The sequence below is a fragment of the Salarias fasciatus genome, chromosome 1, assembly GCF_902148845.1.
Source record: "Salarias fasciatus chromosome 1, fSalaFa1.1, whole genome shotgun sequence".
Classification (NCBI taxonomy): Eukaryota; Metazoa; Chordata; class Actinopteri; order Blenniiformes; family Blenniidae; genus Salarias; species Salarias fasciatus.
In genome coordinates this window covers 39554185-39577731 of record NC_043745.1, presented here as the reverse complement: position 1 = coordinate 39577731, position 23547 = coordinate 39554185, and the positions used below count along the sequence as shown (strand labels likewise).

At 50.8% G+C, this 23547-nt stretch overlaps 2 protein-coding genes across 3 annotated transcripts; both read left to right on the top strand.

Annotated features, from left to right (window-relative positions):
* Positions 1-3957: 3957 nt before the first annotated feature.
* Positions 3958-21767, top strand: LOC115404135 (CD82 antigen-like). Of its 2 annotated transcripts, XM_030113456.1 has the most exons (10): positions 3987-4027; positions 4073-4117; positions 10420-10497; positions 11190-11262; positions 15035-15156; positions 16279-16353; positions 17552-17650; positions 17731-17904; positions 17978-18061; positions 21039-21767. In XM_030113456.1, exons 3-10 carry the CDS (start codon positions 10435-10437, stop codon positions 21114-21116), a joined length of 768 nt encoding a protein of 255 aa, XP_029969316.1. In that variant the 5' UTR covers positions 3987-4027; positions 4073-4117; positions 10420-10434; the 3' UTR covers positions 21117-21767. The 2 variants fall into 2 exon arrangements, with proteins under 2 accessions (XP_029969241.1, XP_029969316.1); XM_030113381.1 differs by having other exon boundaries at positions 3958-4117.
* LOC115401982 (uncharacterized) lies at positions 18567-21024 on the top strand. Its single transcript, XM_030110425.1, has 2 exons — positions 18567-19253; positions 19290-21024. The coding sequence occupies exons 1-2, from the start codon at positions 19236-19238 to the stop codon at positions 20604-20606; spliced, it is 1335 nt and encodes a 444-aa protein (XP_029966285.1). The 5' UTR covers positions 18567-19235; the 3' UTR covers positions 20607-21024.
* Positions 21768-23547: the final 1780 nt, after the last annotated feature.

Genomic DNA, 23547 nt, shown 5'->3' with positions numbered 1-23547 from the left:
AGGGAGAATGCGGTCGCTCCCCGGGTCCAGACAACTTCCCTCGTTTGCCGCACTTCTGTCCGCGTGGGGCTTCCGTAGCGCCCGGCTCAACCGTGACTCTGAGCACGTCCAGCACGGCGGAGAGGAGCGCCGGGCTTCCTTCTGACACGCAGCGGTTTGTACGGCCTGCAGACAAATCATGTTCCACAGAACAACCGTTCTTCTGGACGGAGTCCCCGCAGTCCGCTGGAGGAGGTTGCCAGATCGGTCGATCTCCCCCATAAACAATATGAAACCCATAAGCTCAACAGAAATCATCCAAACCGCCACCTCTGTTGAAAATGCAGGTTAACACCGTATTTGTATGATAAAGAACTCGTCATAAACACAAACATTTCATTTGTTCTTTTCCATGGGAATGCAAGAAAAAAATCAACAGATGGATACAATTTATAAGAACACAAAATGCACACATCCCATGTGCAAGAACAGGAGTAGGATGAAGATAAGTCTTTAAAGGAATACTCTGAAGATTTTGGACCCACGCCCTATCATTTACACAGTGAGATAAGCTCATAAATACCTTCTCTGTGTCGGTTCGTCCAGTGCCTGGCTAACAGCTGTTAGCATCGCAGTTAGCTTAGCACAACTACGGCAGGTGAAGAGGAGACAGAGCCAGACTGAGAAAGTGGACAAAGTCCTCCTTCCAGTGGTCCAGGGGACAGCGTGTTAGCACGTGAAGTAAATCCCAATGGTTATAAAACTTTTTAAAAGACGTGTTTTCTTTTCAATCCGTTAAAATGTTTAGATCCACACAGACCTGCGCATGGCAGAGCTCCATGGAAGGATATACCGGAGCACAGCAGGAGAAGCACAGACTCAGCCGCTGTGCGCCGGTATATCCTTCCGCGGAGCACTATGATTTTATAATGAATAAGTGAAAAGCATCCTTTCATCTCAACGTTACAGTTAAATTCACCGTGAGCATAATATTTGCACGTGTCTATGATATTTTGATCCAAATTGTTTGCAGAATCCACATCATGTTCATAGTCATAAACCCGCAAGTCTGAATCCTCGGCTTGCGTCAGAATGTGTTCACACGCCGCGGTCAGAGCACGTACAAGTTCCTCTCAATGTGCTCCTAACAGACCCCAGGCCCACAGCCACGCTGCCTTTTCCACACGCCTCATTCATCCTTTCACTTGTCCTTTTCAAACTTGTCCAAAGAATGGCGAAGAGCTGCGACGCTGGCTGTTGTTTCTGCAGCGGGAGCGCGCCGGCCTGCAGCCCGCCATGCTCGCTCCCAGCCCGGCTCCTTTCTTGGAGCTTCCATTGTCACGCCAAACTCTTTTAGACCCTCAACGGAATCTCGCGGATTGTCAAAAATCTTTGTCTTCCCGTCCTGCAGAAGCAACTTAAGTTTTGCTGGATACAGGATTCCAGACTTTATTTTGCGTTCCGAAGTTGTTTCCTTGCGTCCTTGTACTTTGCACGCTCCTCAAACACTTCTGCGGTATAATCCTCGTCAAAATAAATCCGTCGGTCATCAGTCATGATTGTCTTCAGAGACCACGCAGCCTGCAGAACGCGCCGCCTCTCACCAAAACTTCGAAAGCGAACGATGATGGATCTGGCAAAGCCCGTGCGCCCGGTGATGGCGTTGCCTGCTGCGGTGTGCCCTCTCAATGTGAATCTCATCCTGGATGTTAAGTTGTTCACTTGTTCAATGTTGTTCATCATTTCATCGACCCGTCCGACGTGTTCAAAAAAGACGCTTGATTTGGCAGAAACCCGCCCAACCTGGCAACACGGAGCCGCTCCGGTCGGAGCTGTTTGGAGCCATTTTGGAGTCGTTTGACTTTCCTGCAGTGACGAAGAACAAAACCGTTCATTCTTCATAGCGTATAGCGACTACATCACGCTGTGTGTTGTGTTTTCTACCAGAAGTAAGAAAATAGAAAAATCAAGACAAAAACACGACAGGTTTCATTTTGAAGTAACTTATTTTGGAACACGTATTGTGTTTCCTTCTGGCGCCGACCTGCTTCTGTCGGAGAGAACACCAGTTATTAAAGAGGAGGCTGATTTACTGATTCACACTCCAGAGGTCCTGGCTGGACCCGAGTCGAGGCGTCTGGTTCAGAGGACCGTCCGGCGGCTCGTCGCTCCTCTTCACCACTGTCCCTGGTTTCAGCAGGTCTCTCCTTCACGTCAGGACAGCGGCGTCCAGCGATCATTAACGTCAAGAGCTGGATCCTGGACCGCTGTCCTCCAGTCCAGGGTCCAGGGTTCTGCAGCCTTCAGGAACCAGCTGGAACCCGCTGGAACCTGCTGGAACCTGCTGGAACCTGCTGGAACCTGTTGGAACCTGCTGGAACCCGCTGGAACCCGCTGGAACCTGCTGGAACCCTTTGGAACCTGCTGGAACCCGCTGGAACCTGCTGGAACCTGCTGGAACCCGCTGGAACCTGTTGGAACCTGTTGGAACCCGCTGGAACCCGCTGGAACCCGTTGGAACCCGGTCAAAATGCTGATTTTCAGAGGTTAAATAGCCACATCCAGGCCCGGTTCCAGAGCAGGTTCTGGTCTCGGTCTCTGGTCTCTTCTGGACCAGACGTCTGTTGATTTGACTTCAGGAGTGAAAGGTCAGCAACAATCAGCCAATCACAGCTCCTCCTCTGTCCACGTGACACGGTCATGTGACAGGCCCCGCCCACCTCGGGAGAGAGGGTTGTTCTGTAGAAAAAAACAGAAATATTCTTTTTTTTTTCCCCGTTTCTTTCCAGCTACTCGAATCTGTTTCTCTTTAATTCACTTGATTTTCTCCCAGTTTATTTGCTGAGATCCAGGGTGTCAAACATGAAGCCTGTGGACCAAAACTGGCCGTCGGAGTCTCGTCCAAAAAACACTTCTTTGGTTTTTAAACCACTTTCCTCAGAGCAGCGACACAGCGATGCTAACAGGAAGCTAGCTGCCTCCTGTCAAACTTGGCTCAAAGCCTTGCTGTCAGGGGGTTCTGGGAAAACACCCAGAATGCAACAGGAGAGGTCTGAAGGACTGTCCACTGGACGTGTGGACGGTGAAGGAACATCTCCGTGTTTCCAGACGACGTTCCGTCGTCGGTCCTGACCGGAGGAGCTGGTGGAGAGTACTGATCAGTGATTGGTGAATCTCTGCTAAGCCCCGCCTCCTCGGGATCCAACACGTTTTTCTGCTCTTTGACTGCAGATTATTTAAATAAAATGAAGCTCATACATCATTTCAGTCTTAGACTTTATTTTGCTTTTCATTTCAATTCGTTTTCCAGTCGGAGTTTGTGGGCGGAGCCTGCGAGGTGCAAGCTCCGCCCCCCACTGGGTCTGTGACCAATGAAATCCAGTCTGAATGATTCTGTTTTCTGGAGGGACGCTTGTTCAGAGAGGTTTGAATGGAGGACAGGAGGAGGACAGGCGGAGGAGGGAGGACAGGAGGAGGACAGGCGGAGGACAGGCGGAGGACAGGAGGAGGACAGGAGGAGGACAGGAGGACAGCCGAGATTCACTCAACTGGACGAGTTATCAAGGTCAGAGAAGACTGAACCTGCTCTCCTCTTCCTCCTCTTCCTCTTCTCTTCCTCCTCCTCCTCCTCCTCTTCCTCCTCTTCCTCTTCCTCCTCTTCCTCTTCTCTTCCTCCTCCTCCTCCTCCTCTTCCTCCTCTTCCTCTTCCTCCTCTTCCTCTTCTCTTCCTCCTCCTCCTCTTCCTCATTATTCTCCATCATTACTGTTTTTTTATCCTTCTGTTATTTCTTCCTTTTTTTTAAACCCTGCTTCATGTGTTCAGGATGGAGACTCTTCCCTCCTGTTTGCTGTTGCTGTTCCAGTGTTGGCCACCAGGGGGCGCTGGAGGACTGAGGGAGGCCCAGCTCATCCCCCTCCTCCAGCCCCGCCCCCAGCCCCGCCCCCCTCCTCCTGGACGTCTCCTCGTGCAGAGCAGCAGCAGCAGGTCAAAGAGCAGCAGCAGCAGGAGGAGTAGGACCAGGACCAGGATCAGAACCAGGACCAGGACCAAGACCAGGACCAGGACCAGGACCAGGACCAGGACCAGGACCAGCAGCAGCAGCCAGTCGGATTCGTCTCTCTGGACTTGGACCTCAGTGTGAGTACCGAGCGCCGCCGCCGCCTGAAGAGAAAACCAGTAAAACAGGAGGAAAACAGAGCAGAACCAGAACTCTGCGGTTTGTTCTAGAAGGGGGCGAAGTCTCTGGTTCCGGGTCGGACGGTGGACCCTGCAGTCTGCCGCAGAACCTCGTTACTGACGGAACGTTAGAAGCTCCGGTCAGCAGGAACCGGGTCAGGAGGAACCGGGTCAGCCGGCAGCTGATCGGGATGATCAGGGACTGATCGTGATCAGTGGTCCTGGATCCGTGTGATCTGGTCCCCGATCTAGTTCTGATCCCTATGGAACCAGATCCATGACGGGTTCTGTACGGAACGTGGTTTAAGTTTAGAGCTGAGTGAAAGTGAAACCAACCTCAGTCCTGAACCCGGGTTCAAGGTCTGAGTGCTCTGCTGTACGGCACAAACCAGGAACCAGCTTCTAGGACCAGGGACCATCCTGCAGGACCAGGAACCATCCTACAGTACCAGGAACCATCTTCCGGTACCAGGAACTATCCTGCAGGACCAGGAACCATCCTACAGTACCAGGAACCGTCACAGGAACCATCCACCAGGAACTTTCCTGAAGTACCTGCAGACCCGTTTCAGGCAGTGGATGGTTCTCTCACCGTCTTCTGGCAGAAACCAGGTTCTAGGTACTAAAGGTTCCGAGTGAGAACTGGTGGACGCGGCGCCTCTGCCGGGCCCCGAGTGGCCCCCGAGCCCCGCCCAGACCCGACCCGTCGGTCCAGTTCCCAGGAATGAGCCTGAAGGGTTCCTTCATTCTGCTGGGCCGGAACGGGGAACATCTGGATCCAGAAACAAGTGGATCCAGAACCAAGTGGATCCAGAATCAAGAGGATCCAGAACCAAGTCTGTAAGGAGTCTGAAAGACCTCCAGGTTCCCGGTCTGGGCTTCGGCCCTCAGAGTTGTGGGTTTGAATCCCGAGCCTGAGTCCCGGAATGGATCCAGACCTGGACCTGATTGTGGAACGTCGCCGTTTTTTTTCTGGGTTCCTGAACGCATCGTTCTCTGACGCAGCGATGTGTTCGGGCGCCGCAGGACAGACGAAAACAGGAACCGCATTCCTGTCTCCACGTTCCAGACCGGAGACCGTCTGAGTCTCAACAAGTCTGAGAAGAGAACCGACCGGTCCGGCCGCCTCCTGACGGAGACCCGCCCCCCACCAGCCCCGGCTCGCCCAGAACCTCTGCCTCCTGTCAGGAACCAGGTCCAGGACCCAGTGAGAACGCAGCAGAACCCAGAACCAGGTCCAGGACCCAGTGAGAACACAGCAGGACCCAGAACCAGGTCCAGGACCCAGTGAGAACGCAGCAGAACCCAGAACCAGGTCCAGGACCCAGTGAGAACACAGCAGGACCCAGAACCAGGTCCAGGACCCAGTGAGAACACAGCAGGACCAGGTCTAACAGCAGAGGTGGACCGTTCCCGGTTCTCCCGGTTCTCCCGGGACCCGGTGGGTTCTGCCGCCGTCCCTGGAGCCCTGCTGATCGTCTGATCTCAGAGGAACCGAGAGGCAGACCCGGTTTCAGTCTTTTGTCTGGGGGGGTGGGGGGTCAGGGGTGTCAGGTTACATTGACTCATTAGCGCCTAGCGCCCGCTAGCTAGCTGCTGACAGCGGAACCTGTTCTCGTCCCCCGAACCCAGGAACCCATAAACCCAGGAACACTAGAACCCCAAAACCCCAGAACCCCGGAACCCCAGAACCCCAAAACCCCAGAACCCCGGAACCCTGAAAGTAAAAAAAAAAAAAAATCTGCCAATTAGTCTTTATCTGGATGAAAAGTCATTTTTAAGAGAATTTATCTTAAATCAAGTAAAACGAAACTTTTTCACTCAAAACCAAGTTTAGAAAGTTGCTCAGATTTGGACTTTTTACAGTGTTTTTCTCATTTTAGCCTTTTTTAACATCAGAGTTGAAATGAATGAATGAAAGTTCTTTGTTCCTGACGGCCGCATTTCAGACTCAAACCACAGCTTTGCTGCTTTTACTCAGCTGAAGTGAACTGGAAGTAACTTTTTATTTTCCCGCTGAAAACATTTTAGGAAGGTTCTTCATGGACGGTTCTCGTCCGTCTGACAGGCCCAGAGTTTCTGGATGAACTAAATACAAGATATCAACACTAAATTAAAGAAAATTACAAATTAAAGTGAATTTCACTGATAAAGAGGTCTGGATATAAGAATATTAAATCGAGAAATAAACGTAGTGAGACGAGACATTTTGACTGAAAGCAAGACTTTTCAACTTGGTAAGATTTTGAATTTTTGCAGTTTTTTGCAGTGTTTAACCTTTAAAACGATTCAGATACACACTGCAAAAAATCCAAATCTGAGCAAGTTTTTTAAACTAGTTTAAAAATGTATCTTGATTCAAGATAAATTCACTTTTATTATATAAAATTACATTTCATCAAGATAGAAAGACTTGATTTAAGATCCAATTCTTTGAAACTAAGACAATTTTCACTTGTTCTATTGGCAGATTTTTATTTTTACTAATTTCAAAGTAAAAGTATCTTAATTTAAGAAAAAAAATCTGCCAATAGAACAAGTGAAAATTGTCTTGACTTCAGAGAACTTCTCCTAAATCGAGCCTCTCCGTCTTGATGAAATAGAATATTTAAGTGAATTTATCTTCAACCAAGTAAAACGAGACATTTTCACTCAAAGCAACTTTAAAAAATCTTTCTCACATTTGGACTTTTTGCAGTGTAGTTTTGATTCACATATAAGAATATTTCTAATGATGCTTTTATGAAGTTCGGGTTCAGAATAATGAACATTTGGTTAAATTTAACCTCTTTTTGTTCTTAATTTTAACAATTCCATTCATATTTTCAAGCATTTTTTATTAAAATTTTAGCGGTTTTTGCTTCCTTTTAAGTCGTTTTTCCTGCTTTATTTCGAACATAAATATATCTTCTTTTAGAAATTGGAGACCTTTCATGTTTTATTCACACTTTATTCTCCGTTTGTTTGTTTTCCTTGATCTATTTTTCTGAACTTTCCCGGAGCCTTTATTTGAATCCCTTCAGTTCTGAGCTGGAATGAAAATAAGTTAAAAGTCATTAAAGCTTCATGGAGCCTGAAGGGCCGCATGTGGGTCCAGAGCCGCGGCTTGAACACCCCGTTCTGTTGTGTGGATGGTGAACTGGGTCCGGGTCCGGGTCCAGACTCCTCCTGGTCTCTCTGGTCCTTCAGAGGATGGAGTGGCTCTCAGATAAGAGGGCGTGTGTCTCCGGGACACTGGGTCTTTGTCTCGCTCCGGTTCGGGGTTTTGCCGGCGGACCGGGAGCCGGTCCGGGAACAACGGGGCCCCTTGTTCTCCTGGGGGGTCGAGACGGACGGCGGCAACACCACTGATGACGGTCCTCACTCAGAGACAACGGTCAGCCCGGCACACGTTCTCTGGCAGACCCCAGAGCCCCCAGAGCCCAGACCCCCCAGACCCTCCAGAGCCCCCAGAGCCCCTAAACCCCAGACTCCAGACCCCCCAGACCCTCCAGAGCCCCCAGACCCCCCAGACTCCAGACCCCTCAGAGCCCCAAGAGCCCCCTCCTACTTCAGACCTGGTTCTGGTCCCACTCCTGGACCTGGTCTTGGACCTGGTCCTACACCTAGACCTGGTTGTGGTTCTAGTCCTGTGCCTGATTCTGGTCCTACTCCTAGACCTGGATCTGGTCCTACTTCAGACCTGGCCCTGGCCCTGGCCCTGGCCCTGGTCCTGGCCCTGGCCCTGGTCCTGGCCCTGGCCCTGGCCCTGGTCCTGGCCCTGGCCCTGGTCCTGGCCCTGGCCCTGGCCCTGGCCCTGGTCCTGGCCCTGGTCCTGGCCCTGGCCCTGGCCCTGGTCCTGGTCCTGGCCCTGGTCCTGGCCCTGGCCCTGGCCCTGGTCCTGGTCCTGGTCCTGGCCCTGGCCCTGGTCCTGGTCCTGGTCCTGGTCCTGGACCTGGTCCTGGCCCTGGCCCTGGTCCTGGCCCTGGCCCTGGCCCTGGTCCTGGTCCTGGCCCTGGTCCTGGCCCTGGTCCTGGTCCTGGTCCTGGCCCTGGCCCTGGTCCTGGTCCTGGTCCTGGACCTGGTCCTGGCCCTGGCCCTGGTCCTGGTCCTGGTCCTGGCCCTGGTCCTGGCCCTGGCCCTGGCCCTGGTCCTGGTCCTGGTCCTGGTCCTGGTCCTGGTCCTGGTCCTGGTCCTGGTCCTGGCCCTGGTCCTGGCCCTGGTCCTGGCCCTGGTCCTGGTCCTGGTCCTGGCCCTGGCCCTGGCCCTGGACCTGGTCCTTCACTGTAATAAACAGTTGTTCTGCACAGGCTCAGTAGATGGACGATAAGAAGAGAGTTCCTGAGTTCTGACTGTTACTGAAGCCTCTTGTGTTTCTGGTGTTTTCTCCGGATCTTCTGACTGATCCGTCACCATCAGGAAAACAACGTCCTTCATCCATTTCCCATCAGCCCTCTGGAGCGTCAGGCGAACTGCTTATCAGGCGCTTTTATTTCTGCTGGATACAACTGTTGGACAGTGTTCTGACTGTTGGACAGTGTTCTGACTGTTGGACTGTTGGACTGTGTTCTGACTGTTGAACTGTTGGACTGTGTTCTGACTGTTGGACAGTGTTCTGACTGTTGGACAGTGTTCTGACTGTTGGACTGTTGGACTGTGTTCTGACTGTTGGACTGTGTTCTGACTGTTGGACTGTGTTCTGACTGTTGGACTGTTGGACTGTGTTCTGACTGTTGGACTGTGTTCTGACTGTTGGACTGTGTTCTGATCGTTCGAACCAGCTTGGCGTTGAAGCGACTCCTGTTTCCTGTCAGACTGATGGCGTCCGGTGGTCTTTCTGCTTTGCGCCGTCAGCTCTGTGGAGACAGCCTGACTGACTGTCCGTCCGTCCATCCCACCCGGACCCTCCTTGAACCGAGATGTTTATACGTTAACGTGCTCTAACTACACCGTACCTACACGTTAACGTTACTTTGGCTAGAAGCTCCCGAACTACCCCACCCATGACCTAACACTCTGTCCGACTGTAGTTGTAAAAACCGACTGTAGCTTCAACCAGAACGGAGTTGATGACCAGCAGACGTGTTACACGTGGTCTGACTGACGAGCGGCAGCAAACAGCTGTAATCAGAACAGTGTGTGTGTGTGTGTGTGTGTGTGTGTGTGTGTGTGTGTGTGTGTGTGTGTGTGTGTGTGTGTGTTAATTGGAACCTGGTGTGTGTCCTCGCCTCAGCCTCTCTCTCTCAGCAGCTTCGTGGCGTTTCTAAATTTAGCTTCAGTCTTTGTTTCTGGGCTTTCTTACGGTTTTTGGCGGAGCCTCGTCTCCTCGTCTCCTCGCCTCCTCGTCTCCTCGTCTCCTCGTCTCCTCGCCTCCTCGTCTCCTCGCCTCCTCGCCTCCTCGTCTCCTCGCCTCCTCGCCTCCTCGTCTCCTCGCCTCCTCGTCTCCTCGCCTCCTCATCGGCGGCGGTTCTCTTAAAAACGCAGCTTTACTGAAACACTGCTACTGGTCGGGGTCACTGATTGGTCTGTACGGGAAGCGGAAGTCCCGCCCCTTTAGCCAGCTAGCAGTTAGCTGGTTAGCGGTTAGCCACAAGCAGCCGCGACGCGTCGTCTGCACTTCCTCTCTGCTCCATGAGACGTTTTGTTTCTTCTTCCCTGTTTGCAGTTTGTTTATTACCCACAGTGCACTGCGCTCTGTGCTTTCACGCCGTCTGCAGACCAGACCCGGGTCTTCAGACGGACCAGAGTCCAGGACACTCCCTGGAGCTCCGGTCTGAGTCTCTGACCCCCCCCTGCCCCCCCCAGACTGCCGCCTTGATTTACTGTCTTGAGTGGCATTCAGTCGGGATGAGCGCTGACCTTTGACCTTTGACCTTTGGGGCAGGGTCGGGCGCCGGGCTCCTAGCGGGCCGTCCTGAGCGGCGTGACGATCCGTGTCACAGTGACCCAGATCCAGCGAGCGTGAAGTGGGTCGCCCTGCCGTCCGCACATCGATTTATCGGGACCGCCGCGAGGCGTTCGGGGCCGCTGGGATTTTCCATTACTGAACTCAGTGACCGGTCGATTGAAATGTTCCCACGTGTCGTACCCCCCCCCCCCAGACTGATGTTGTGCTGGTTTTGTGGGTGTTAATCCTCTCAGCATCTGTCGCCCCTCGTTCCCTCGGACCTGATCCCCCCCAGCCCCGCCCCCTCCCCCCAGCCCCGCCCCCTCCTGCCTCTCCCCAGCCATCTGAAGCTTTCTCTTCCTCCTCACTCTGGTTCTGTTTGTTATCGTGTCTGCAGGTAGAAAAAGGCATCATGGGTAAAGGCTGCGTGACCGCCACCAAGTACTTCCTGTTCCTGTTCAACCTGCTCTTCTTTGTGAGTATCCGAGCGCCTGTTGGTTGCCGTGGCGACGGGTTAATCCGCCCGTCAGAGCTGCTCTTGTTCTGTTTGACTGTGAATGATCCGGGATCGCAGAACCTTCCCTTCAGAAAAGTGTTGCTTTTACACAACAATGTTTTTAAACAACGTTTCCTCGGAAACGGCACAAACACTAGTTGGTGCTTCTGACGCAGTAAAAAAAAAAAAAACAAAAAAAAATGTAAATTTCACCTCTCGGTTCTCGAGGAACCAAAAAAACTGGATGAAAAGCTGCTGATTCACTGTCATGGCTGCTGAGAGCAGCTGGTCTCCATGGCAACACACACACCTGCTGAGGGCAGCTGGTCTCCATGGCAACACACACACCTGCTGAGGGCAGCTGGTCTCCATGGCAACGCACACACCTGCTGAGGGCAGCTGGTCTCCATGGCAACACACACACCTGCTGAGAGCAGCTGGTCTCCATGGCAACAGATACATCAGCTGATGGTTCCTGATCTGAGTCTTAGTTACTCTGCTGATGACGAGGATGTGGTCCAGTGTAATCTCTAATCTGAGAGCTGAAGACACACACACATACACACACACACACACACACACACACACACACACACACACACACACACACACACACACACACACACACACTCTGTTCTGGGCTCTGAACAGTCTCTGCTCTTCCTCCTCAGCTGTTCGGCGTCCTCATCCTGGGCATCGGACTCTGGTTCCTGCTGGACAACCAGAGCTTCGTCGTCGTCCTCAGTAAGTCGTCCTCCGTGTCTCCGACGGGAACTGGAGGACATCTGTCCTCTGGAGCAGCGCGGGTCGGAACAGACAGCTGTGATTCACAGGCGGAGGACAGGCGGAGGACGGAGTGAGGGCGGCACTCTGCTTCCAGACGAGCTGCAAAGCAGAGCGACTGACTGTAAAGCGGTCCTGGGTCCTGGGTCCTAGACCTGGGTCCTGGGTCCTGGGTCCTGGGTCCTGGGTCCTGGGTCCTAGACCTGGGTCCTGGGTCCTGGGTCCTAGACCTGGGTCCTGGGATCTGGAATCTAGGTCCTGGATCTGGGACCTGGAATCTAGACCTGGGATATGGGTCCTGGGCAGTGTTGGGCAAGTTACTTTTAAAAAGTACTTACATACAATTACAAATTACTTCTCCCAAAAAGTAACTGAATTAGTAACTCGTTACCTCACTGTAAGAGTAACTACTCAGTAAAGTAACTGACGTTATTGTTCATGTTCTATACGTCACCACATTCTGTAACATCTATAACATCAAAGATGTTTACATCAACTGACTGAAGAATAAAAACTCTTCATACAGTATTTAACATCATTTGGTATCGATTGGAACTAAACTGCAGCCTGTTAAGAAAACACAAATGTAAACTTATGGCCATTAAGTAGTGACATCTCTGTAACTGTACATTAGTTACTGTGTACCAGAGTACCTGCAGTCAGTGTGTTCAGCTCGGCTCTGGTCGCCTGCTGCCCCGGAAAATCGAGCGATGCTTGTTTTAACAGAGCGGCTCCATCGTCCTCCTGCTGCATCTGGGCTCAGGGTGGGTTAGCATGGGGTTAGCATGGGGTTAGCATGGGGTTAGCATGGAGTTAGCAACAGCGGCGACAGTAGCTCAGTTGGTAGAGCGGGTCGTCTTATAACCGGAAGGTTGGCGGTTTGATCCCCGCTCCCGCAGGCGTAAAACTGGCGTTGTGTCCTTGGGCAAGACACTTCACCCACCTTGCCTAGTATGAAAGTTGTGAGAGTGAATGGTTGGTGGTGGTGGGAGGGGCCGATGGCGCAGATTGGCAGCCTCGCTTCCGTCAGTCCCCCCCAGGGCAGCTGTGGCTGCAGCAGCAGTTTACCACCACCCAGTATGGTGAGAATGGGTGATGTGATATTGCAGTGTGAAGCGCTTTGGGCTCTGTCATGCAGGGTAAAAAGCGCTATACAAGTGTAGTCCATTTAGCAGCAGCAGCAAGTGTTGATGTGAGCTGCTTCATAAGGTTGGAGTTGCTTGAGAATAATCATGCCCCCCCCCCCAGCAGAAGCGACACTCCGCTTCATTCAGTCTAATTGTAGCAACGCGCCACTTCATATTCTCAGTGACGGTAACGGCGTTGCAACGATGGGAAAAGTCATTATTTGTTACTGAAAAAATAATAATAAATTCATTATAATCTAATGCTGTTATTACCAACACTGGTCCTGGGCCCTGGAACCGAGACCTGGGATCTTGGATCTGGTGTCTAGTATCTGGGATCTGGATCTGGGACATGGACCTGGGACCAGTGATCTGGGTCCTGGTCCTGGTCCTGGTCCTGGTCCTGGTCCTGGTCCTGGTCCTGGTCCTGGTCCTGTGCTGTGGGACGGCGGCGGCCGGGCAGCAGGCCGGTCAGTGTGAGGCACAGCCGTCCTCTGAGGCGTCACTGAGGACGCTTGTCCTCTCAGCAGGTGTCTCCGTCTCACACACTGGCCTCTTTCTGCCGCCGAGCCGTCCAGAGCCTGAGTCAGCGGCGAGCGGCGTGAGGCGGCGGGCGGCCCCCGGCGCCGCCAGCACTCTGGCTTTGTGTCTGACGCCTCGTATCCACGCTGAATGGGAGCGAGCGGCGGCGGCGGCGGCGGCGGGCCGGTTCACACCGTGACGCAGCGCAGACGTCAGGAACAATCCAAACAATCCAGCACTCTCCACCTCACAGCGCTCCGGCTGCAGGACCTGAGGACACCGCCGTCGGGGGACAGCCGTCCAGCGGCGGACGCTCACTGTCTGCACAGCTGGCGTTTTAGCGCTGAGTCACTGTTGAATGGGGCGGCTGTGGTTCAGTGGGGGGAGCAGTCGTCTCTCGACGAGTTAGTTCGATTCCCGTCTCCCCCGTCTGCATGTCGACGTGTCCTCGGGCAAGACGCTGAGCCCCACATCGCCCCCCAGTGGACGGACTGAGCGCCTCGCATGGCAGCCGCCTCCGCTGGTGTGTGAATGTGAGTGTGAATGGGTGAATGTGACACTGCAGTGCAAAGTGCTTTGGGCTCTGTCAGTGCAGGGTGAAAGCGCTGTATTAGTGTAGAACGTTTACCGTCTGAATCAGCGCCGGTTATCAGTGTTGAATAAATGTTGAATTTTGTTTTGATTTTGCAAATCTGATCAACGTTGAAATCACGTTATTTCAACGTCAAGCCTTCAACCGTGAATTGGTTTCAGTTAAAATGAGCAGTTTAGCAGCAAAAGTGCAGAAAATGATCAATCAAATTGGCCACTGATGTACCGTAAACGCTCTTCAGCAGCAGGGCTCGTGTTGGTCTGAGCTGCAGCTGCACCAGGCTTTGAAACAGGCCTCCTTCCATTAGAGAGAGGCTGATATTTTAAAATGTTCAAGAAGAGCAGAAAAATCTTTTGTGTCAGTTTGAACCCAGTAAAATGTCCTGAGCTCATTTATTGAACCCGAGTATCAGACAGTAATAAACAGCAGTGCAGTTTAGAGCTGGGGGATGCATCGAATTAATTTGAATAATTCGATTTTATTTTTTAAATCGATGTGAAAAAATTAATTCTCAACATGGAGTTTAATGTTTTCTGTCCCTCCGCCATTTTTACTGGGCGCCTGTAATACACACAGCGGCCACACCGGGAGGACCGGCGCCGTCGCACAGACTGCTGTCAGCACAGCGCGTAGCGCTTCACAGAGCAAAATAAAAAAACAAAACAGGCTTCTATTGGGAGGCGACTTTTAATGGGATCCAGGTCTTATTCTAGGATTTCCGGTAGATACACACTCTCACCACTACGCTTGCAGTCTGACGTTCTAGAACATTCTGACGGCCACGACAGCGTTTCATCACAGACAGGTGAAACACGTACAGCTGACTGCACACCTGTTGAGCCGGAATGAGCACTCTCTTGCAGAACACGACTTGTCCTGAAATACAGAGCAACACACCCGGAACAAAGAGGTGGTTTTAAAAATGTTGGTTTTGTGTTTCTTCCAATTTCACAATTCCATCAAATCATGTACTGAGATGAACAGTTGGCTCTTTTATCAGCCATAATTCTCTTTACGAGACAATTAAAACAGACTCAAAGAAAAACAAACACAAGGCGGGGTGAACATTCACATGAACACTTTTCCAATGGCAAATTTATCAACGTTGTTCGGACGTTGAAACAGCATTTTTCAACTGACAAATTTCAGCAAAAATGTTTAAAAGTCATGATTTTAAAAATACTGACGATTAGATACACATCTAAAAAATGTTGATGTTTCAATGTTGAATCCACGGCGAGTTTACGACACAACTTCAACCATGTAGTGTCGACGTTGTTTTGACGTTGAATTAACGTTTTTCATCAACTGACCAACGTCTGAGGTCGGTGGAATCCCAGCTGGGGACAAACAGCTACAGCTCCTACTGCCCGACTTGACCGATTCCTCCCCCCCCCCCCACCCCCCCCCACCCCCCACCCCCCTCCTCCTCCTCCCCCTCTTCCTCCTCCTCCTCCTCCTCCTCCTCCTCCTCCCCCCCCCCCTCCTTCAGATAACTCCCCCCCGGTGAAGGTGGCCTGTTACATCCTGATCGGGGTCGGAGCGTTCTCCATGCTGCTGGGCTTAGTGGGCTGCATAGGAGCAATCTACGAGATCCGCTGCCTGCTGGGCCTGGTGAGTCCAGAACCAGAACTGGAACCAGAACTAGAACTAGAACCAAGGTGCTGCTGGAGGGCATCTTCCTCCTCTAGCATCAGATTATAGAGCATCTTCCTCCTCTAGCATCAGATTATAGAGCGTCTTCCTCCTCCAGCATCAGATTATAGAGCATCTTCCTCCTCTAGCATCAGATTATAGAGCATCTTCCTCCTCTAGCATCAGATTATAGAGCATCTTCCTCCTCTAGCATCAGATTATAGAGCATCTTCCTCCTCTAACATGAGATTATAGAGCATCTTCCTCCTCTAGCATCAGATTATAGAGCATCTTCCTCCTCTAGCATCAGATTATAGAGCATCTTCCTCCTCTAGCATCAGATTATAGAGCATCTTCCTCCTCTAGCATCAGATTATAGAGCATCTTCCTCCTCTAGCATCAGATTATAGAGCATCTTCCTCCTCTAGCATCAGATTATAGAGCATCTTCCTCCTCTAGCATCAGATTATAGAGCATCTTCCTCCTCTAACATCAGATTATAGAGCATCTTCCTCCTCTAGCATCAGATTATAGAGCATCTTCCTCCTCTAGCATCAGATTATAGAGCATCTTCCTCCTCTAGCATCAGATTATAGAGCATCTTCCTCCTCTAGCATCAGATTATAGAGCATCTTCCTCCTCTAACATCAGATTATAGAGCATCTTCCTCCTCTAGCATCAGATTATAGAGCATCTTCCTCCTCTAGCATCAGATTATAGAGCATCTTCCTCCTCTAGCATCAGATTATAGAGCATCTTCCTCCTCTAGCATCAGATTATAGAGCATCTTCCTCCTCTAGCATCAGATTATAGAGCATCTTCCTCCTCTAGCATCAGATTATAGAGCATCTTCCTCCTCTAGCATCAGATTATAGAGCATCTTCCTCCTCTAGCATCAGATTATAGAGCATCTTCCTCCTCTAGCATCAGATTATAGAGCATCTTCCTCCTCTAGCATCAGATTATAGAGCATCTTCCTCCTCTAGCATCAGATTATAGAGCATCTTCCTCCTCCAGCATCAGATTATAGAGCATCTTCCTCCTCCAGCAGCTCGTCTGTCAGTGATTCTCATCGCTCTTCCTCCTCCTCCTCTTCCTCAGTACTTCGCCTGCCTCCTGCTGATCCTCGTCGCTCAGATCGCCGCCGCTCTTCTCACCTACTTCCAGAAGGAGACGGTAAGTCAGCTTCCTCGTACGACACTTCGAGTCTGAAACTTTGAAAATCCTCTAATCCAAGGGTGTCAAACATAAGGCCCGTGGGCCACAACTAGCTCCAGTTCAAATTTCTAAGAAATTCCTTTTTTTGAAAGCGTTCCCTCAGAGTTTTGGCCGAGCCACTTCCTGCTTTAAATCCAGCCAGCCTCAGAGTTCTGCTGTCAGGAATTTGGAAAAACACCCAGAATGCATCATCAGCTGCAGGAGACGTCTGGGGGACGTCTGTCCTCCGTCTTACAGCAGTAGGGTTGTGGACGTGCGGAGACTGCAGGAAACTGGGTTTGGAATGTAGAAAAACCTGGACTTTTTTCCAAAAGAAAAACTTTAAGGTCTGGATTTAAAGCTGCTCTGGCGCCCTCTGGTGGCCAGTCTGAGAACAAGCGCTTCAGGATTAGTCTTACCTGCTGTGAGAACCCTGCAGAACCAGGCTCAGAGGAGAACCCTGCAGAACCAGGATCAGAGGAGAACCCTGAAGAACCAGGATCAGAGGAGAACCCTGCAGAACCAGGATCAGAGGAGAACCTGCAGAACCAGGATCAGAGGAGAACCCTGCAGAACCAGGATCAGAGGGGAACCCTGCAGAACCAGGCTCAGAGGAGAACCCTGCAGAACCAGGATCAGAGGAGAACCCTGCAGAACCAGGATCAGAGGAGGAGAACCTGCAGAACCAGGATCAGAGGAGGAGAACCTGCAGAACCAGGATCAGAGGAGAACCCTGCAGAACCAGGATCAGAGGAGAACCCTGCAGAACCAGGATCAGGGGAGAACCCTGCAGAACCAGGATCAGAGGAGGAGAACCTGCAGAACCAGGATCAGGGGAGAACCCTGCAGAACCAGGATCAGGGGAGAACCCTGCAGAACCAGGATCAGAGGAGATCTCTGCAGAACCAGGATCAGAGGAGGACCCTGCAGAACCAGGATCAGAGGAGAACCCTGCAGAACCAGGCTCAGTTCATAGACTAGAAGAGAACCTCTGCTCAGCGACACGACGTTCTGAAACTTTACATGAAAGAACGGAGAGAAGTGAAGCAGAACCGAGATCCGGTTCCACATGGATGGAACCCGGGGTTGAGGAACCTCCTGAACCCACCGGGTCCAGGTTCTCTCGTTAGATCGGTGGATCAGCTGCGACTGATGATTGCGATGGTTCCTGTTTCAGCTCCACCAGGAGATGACCCGGATCGTCACCAAGGTTCTGGATAACTACCCCGGGAACAACTCCACCACGGAGCAGGCCTGGGACTTCATCCAGAGAACCGTGAGTACCCAGAACCCCGACCCCTTGGTTCTGGCGGCCCTGAGGGTTCTGAGGGTTCTCCGGTTCTCCGTTGTGCTCAGATGGCGTGCTGCGGCTGGAACGACCGCGCGGACTGGAACGGGAACCCGGTGATCGAGAACAGCTCCAAGCTGCTGTTCCCCTGCTCCTGCCAGAACGTCTCGCTGGCCGCCGGGAACGTCTCCGACAGCGGGTTCTGCGAGGCGCAGACGCCCGACTGGCCCGTCTACGACGAGGTGAACGCCGTCTCGTGAAGCTCCGGGGGGTGAGGGTTCGATTCCCCGGTAGTGACCGCGCTGTGTGTTCCAGGGCTGCGCCTCCAGCGTGGAGTCCTGGCTCCTCACCAACATGGCCGTGGTTCTGGGGATCTGCCTGGCGGTGGCGCTGATCGAGGTATTCTCCCATGATGCACTTCACCTCCACTTTCCACACGAGCATCTCTCATGAATAGAAATCCAAACGTCAACTTCCTGTCAGCCGCTGTCCGGTTTTAATCCAGACGTCTCGAAAGTTTCGAGAAAATTTGGTGAAAATGTAGAAGAAGTGACGTCCTGCCCATTTCCAGCTGAATAACCGGTGGCCATGAGATGATGTCATCAGAGAGAGAGAGAGAGCGAGAGATGCTCTCTGATGACATCATCGGAGAGAGTCTCCTTGATGATGTCATCAGAGAGAGAGGCTGTGTTCGAAGCCACATACTGCCTACTACATACTTCCATACCCATACTGTCCACACTGCATACTGCATACTCAGTCCATCAGACAGTATGCAAAGCGTTTACACTCCAGCGTACTACAAAGGCTGATTTCACTTTAGCTCTAAACTCTTCAACTGTAGAACTTTATCCAGATTTTTTTTTAAATTAGGCGACAGAGTGGCGGTTCAGAGCCGAGTGTGTCGTTTATTGGTCCGAATACCAACCGTTTAGGATTTTGTTCGGACAAATTCGGCGAAATTGAAGCCAGCCGCAGTGAGCAACGCACTTCTGGCTATTTTCACAAAAATAAACCCCCCCTTCCCCTTCCTCATGCAAAAACACCTCAGTGATAAATCTGTGCTTTTACTTTGAAAACAAGAAGCCAACCTGTCAGCAATATATCTGGCTTCACATCGCCGTTCGGACCGGTGTCCCGTTAACGGATTGGATCGGTTACGACGCCTTACCCACCGAGAGTTTTTTCGACTCTTCAACGAAGATCGGCTCGCCGTCTCCCGCTGTCCGTCGCGTTGCATCTTGGGTAATTTCAGTATGAGTAATAAACCCATGATGTATACTCAACATTTCTGGTGAATGCAGTATGCACCCGGGAACTTCTCGCTGACTCACCAACCGCACACTGCCAGTGTGAACGCTCTGCAGACTCAATGAGGTAGTGTGAGTAGTAGGTAAGTACGCGGTTTGAACACAGCCAGAGAGAGAGCGAGACGCTCCCTGATGATGTCATCGGAGAGCGTCTCCTTGATGACATCATCAGAGACACTCTCTGCCACAAACCAACAAACACCCTCCCGCATAAATGTTTACTTCTTTAATTACCTCCAGATGTGACGTGGAGTCTGGTCCAGATGTGGAGTCTGGTCCAGGTGTGGAGTCTGGTCCAGGTGTGGAGTCTGGTCCAGGTGTGGAGTCTGGTCCAGATGTGGAGTCTGGTCCAGGTGTGGAGTCTGGTCCAGGTGTGGAGTCTGGTCCAGATGTGGTGTCTGGTCCAGATGTGGAGTCTGGTCCAGGTGTGGAGTCTGGTCCAGGTGTGGAGTCTGGTCCAGATGTGGAGTCTGGTCCAGGTGTGGAGTCTGGTCCAGATGTGGAGTCTGGTCCAGGTGTGGAGTCTGGTCCAGGTGTGGAGTCTGGTCCAGGTGTGGAGTCTGGTCCAGATGTGGAGTCTGGTCCAGGTGTGGAGTCTGGTCCAGGTGTGGAGTCTGGCCCAGATGTGGAGTCTGGTCCAGGTGTGGAGTCTGGTCCAGATGTGGAGTCTGGTCCAGGTGTGGAGTCTGGTCCAGATGTGGAGTCTGGTCCAGGTGTGGAGTCTGGTCCAGATGTGGTCTGGACCTGGTCCAGATGTGGAGTCTGGTCCAGATGTGGAGTCTGGTCCAGATGTGGAGTCTGGTCCAGGTGTGGAGTCTGGTCCAGGTGTGGAGTCTGGTCCAGATGTAGAATCTGGTCCAGGTGTAGAATCTGGTCCAGGTGTGGAGTCTGGTCCAGATGTGGTCTGGACCTGGTCCAGATGTGGAATCTGGTCCAGATGTGGAATCTGGTCCAGGTGTGGAGTCTGGTCCAGGTGTGGAGTCTGGTCCAGGTGTGGAGTCTGGTCCAGATGTGGTGTCTGGTCCAGATGTGGTGTCTGGTCCAGATGTGGAGTCTGGTCCAGGTGTAGAATCTGGTCCAGGTGTGGAGTCTGGTCCAGATGTGGTCTGGACCTGGTCCAGATGTGGAATCTGGTCCAGATGTGGAATCTGGTCCAGGTGTGGAGTCTGGCCCAGATGTGGAGTCTGGTCCAGATGTGGAATCTGGTCCAGATGTGGAATCTGGTCCAGGTGTGGAGTCTGGTCCAGGTGTGGAGTCTGGTCCAGGTGTGGAGTCTGGTCCAGATGTGGAGTCTGGTCCAGATGTGGTGTCTGGTCCAGATGTGGTCTGGACCTGGTCCAGATGTGAGTATAAACTTGACGTTTCCTTTCGTCGCTACTCAGACGATCATGAAACCTTTTTCTCCACACGTCACTTGTTTCCATTCATGGTTATTTTCGCTATTTTTGGAATCTGGACTCAGACTGGGTGAAACTGGACCAGGTCTCCAGGTCCTCCTGGCTCCGGCTCGGACCTGGTCTGGATCATCTGTGACTGGATTGATCAGATTCTCTCAGGCTCATCAGCAATGTTTTGCTCCTCAGTTGATCCGGTGGTCTCCTATTGATCCTGGTGATCTGGTGGTCACATGTTGACTTTGGTGGTCTCTTGTAGATCTGATGATCTGGTGGTTTCCTGTTGATCCTGGTGATCTGGTGGTCTACTTTTGATCTTTTGGTCTCATGTTGATCCTGGTGATCTGGTGATCTCCTGTTGATCTGGTTGTCTCCAGCTGACCCTAGTGATCTAGTGGTGATCTGGTGGTCTCCTGTTGATCCTGGTGATCTGGTGGTCTCGTGTTGATCCCAGTGGTCTCCAGCTGATCCTGGTGATCTAGTGGTGATCTGGTGGTCTCCTGTTGATCCTGGTGATCTGGTGGTCTCGTGTTGATCCCGGTGGTCTCCAGCTGATCCTGGTGATCTGGTGGTCTCCTGGTGATCCTGGCTGTCCTCCAGGTCCTGGTCTGGCCCTGCAGGGGGTCCGTCCACACGGCGAAGACCTTGACGTCCTGTTCTTGTGTTTGACAGCTGCTGGGGATGATCCTGTCCATCTGCCTGTGCAGGAAGGTCCACAAAGAGGACTACACCAAAGTCCCCAAGTACTGAGGACCCGGGGGGCCCGGTGGGCGGGGACTGGGGGGACCGGGGGGGACCAGAGAATACCGGTTCTCCCAAAAAAAGTGTCCAAATGTAAACTATTGTCCCTTCATGTTGAGTTGTGTTTTAGTCGTCTTCCCGTCGGTCCAGTTTCCTCCGAGCACTTTAGAAACGCCTTTTAGATTTGAAGCATCAGTGAGGACAAGCTGGAGACAGGGACGGACCTGGAGACGAGCCGGGGACGGGGACGGACCTGGAGACGAGCCGGGGACGGGGACGGACCTGGACGACTGAGCTCCCTCCTCTGGAAACTGAGACTTTTTCTACGCCGTGTGTTTTTCAGTTGTTGTGATACTTTGTAAATAATTAGAGTGATTGATTTTGAACGATCAGATGGTCTCCATGACGATAAATGACTTTTATTACAGGAATTTTTTTTAAGATAATAGAAATAATGAGCGACTAAAGCGTCCAGCTCCGTCTTCTTTTAGGGACCTTTTCGTTTCCGAGCTGTAAACCGTCTAACTGTGTGAGCTGCCGCCGTTTTTAACCACTGTGGAAAGGCTTCCGGTGGGATTGGAACCCTCCACTACTAACCGGATCACGTCTGGAGTCGGGGGTTTGCTTTTCCTTTTGGTCAATAAAGTGATGAAGACTGTTCCTGCGTGTGGAGTGTGTTCCGTCGTCCAGAGATCAGAGAACAGGAAGTATCGATACCGCCGCTTCACGTCACCTTCAGCACGAAATTTCCACTTTTTCGCTTTGTTTCAAAAAGTTAAATTTCAGCAACATTCAGCCCTCCAGAATCTCAGTGAAGGATTCCAGAAGGAAAAAAAAAAAGAAAGAAAAAGACTTCATCAGACTATAAATAAGAAAAATTAAAAATAAAAAACTAAATAAATAAATAAGTGAATAAAAAATAAATAAATAAATAAACCAGGACTCCCTTGAAAAAGAGGTTTTTCATCTCAATGGGACCTACCTGGTTAAATAAAGGTTAAATAAATAAATAAAAAAACCAGACAATTCCCGTTTAAAGTGTGCCTTTGTGCCTGCACGCTCTCCTGTTGCCAGGGCAACTGAGCACATGAAAGAACACCTTTGGCAGATCAAAGTCAAGTCCACTCTGTTGCCATGGTAACCAAGTGGCTCTCATCTCCAAAATTGTTTTTTTTTTTTTTTTCCCTCGGTTATTTTTCACTGGAACGCTGAGAAAAGTCACAGTACACTATTCCCGGAACTTGCGCACGTTTTGGTGTGACTTTGGTCTCTCTGCCAATAAATAAGTAAATAAATAATACATTTAAATAAATCAGACTTCATTTTATAGAAGTGCTGTCTTTTCAATTTGTTTAAAGAAAGTATTTTTTGTTTTCAATGACTACATGAAATAAATTAGCAGAGCAGAAAATTTGATTCTACTTTTTTTGTCTTTCATTCAAGCAAATGAAAATGTAGTGTTGCTAAACCAATTTTTTTATTTTTTAAATTGAAGAAACTAAATTCGTGAATTAGTTCAATAAAGAAGAAATAAAACAAGCAGGAGTCGTCTTGCTATTAATGTGTTTAAAAAAATTAAAAAGAAATAAAAACTTTTTATTCTCAGATTCAGAAATAAATTAATAAAACAAAAAATTATTTCTAAAAAAAATCATGAATTTCCGACTCTGCGGTCTGTCTCGATGCGTCTGATGGAAACCTTCTACCTGCGTCTCTGACCAAACGAGCGGGTGACGTCACGCACCTGAGTGACGTCGCTTCCGCCGGTGCGTTTCATCGTGCGGAGCGGAGAGAGCGGAGAGAGCGGGAGTCTCAGCCCGGGCAGAGCGCACCTTCCCCGGGCTGAGGGAGCCGCGGGACCCCCCGACCCGACCGGACCGGACCGGACCCGACCGGACCGGACCGGAGCCGTTTTCAGCGGAGCTCCCGGTAAGCTGCAGGATCTCCGCCACGTTCTTTATGAAGAGACTTTAAAAATCAGCTTTTCCTGAAGAGGAGTAAAGGAAGTGATCAGTGAATACTTTTTCATTTGAATTAATAGTTTTTATTTTATTTGTTTGTTTTTTTTCATTTTCAAATGAATTTATTTTTGGATTTATGAGGAAATGAAAAGGAAGTTAGAAAAAATGTCAGAAGATTGAAGGAAGTGTGTGTGAGTGTGTGAGTGTGTGAGTGTGTGAGTGAGTGAGTGAGTGTGTTTGTGATAATTATCACTTTGCTTTTAGACGTTTAAGGTTAAAGGTCATTTGTGTTTATCTTCTTGGTCTCCATCCCCCCCCCCCCCCCCCCCCCCCCCCCAGACCAGTCTAGTGTTGGTCAAGTTACTCGTAAACAGTAATTAGTTACTGATTACTTCAGCAAGCAAGTAATCCTGTCACTGATTACTGATTATCTTCAAAAGTAGTTAGTTACTTTATTACTTTACTTTTCAAAAACCCAG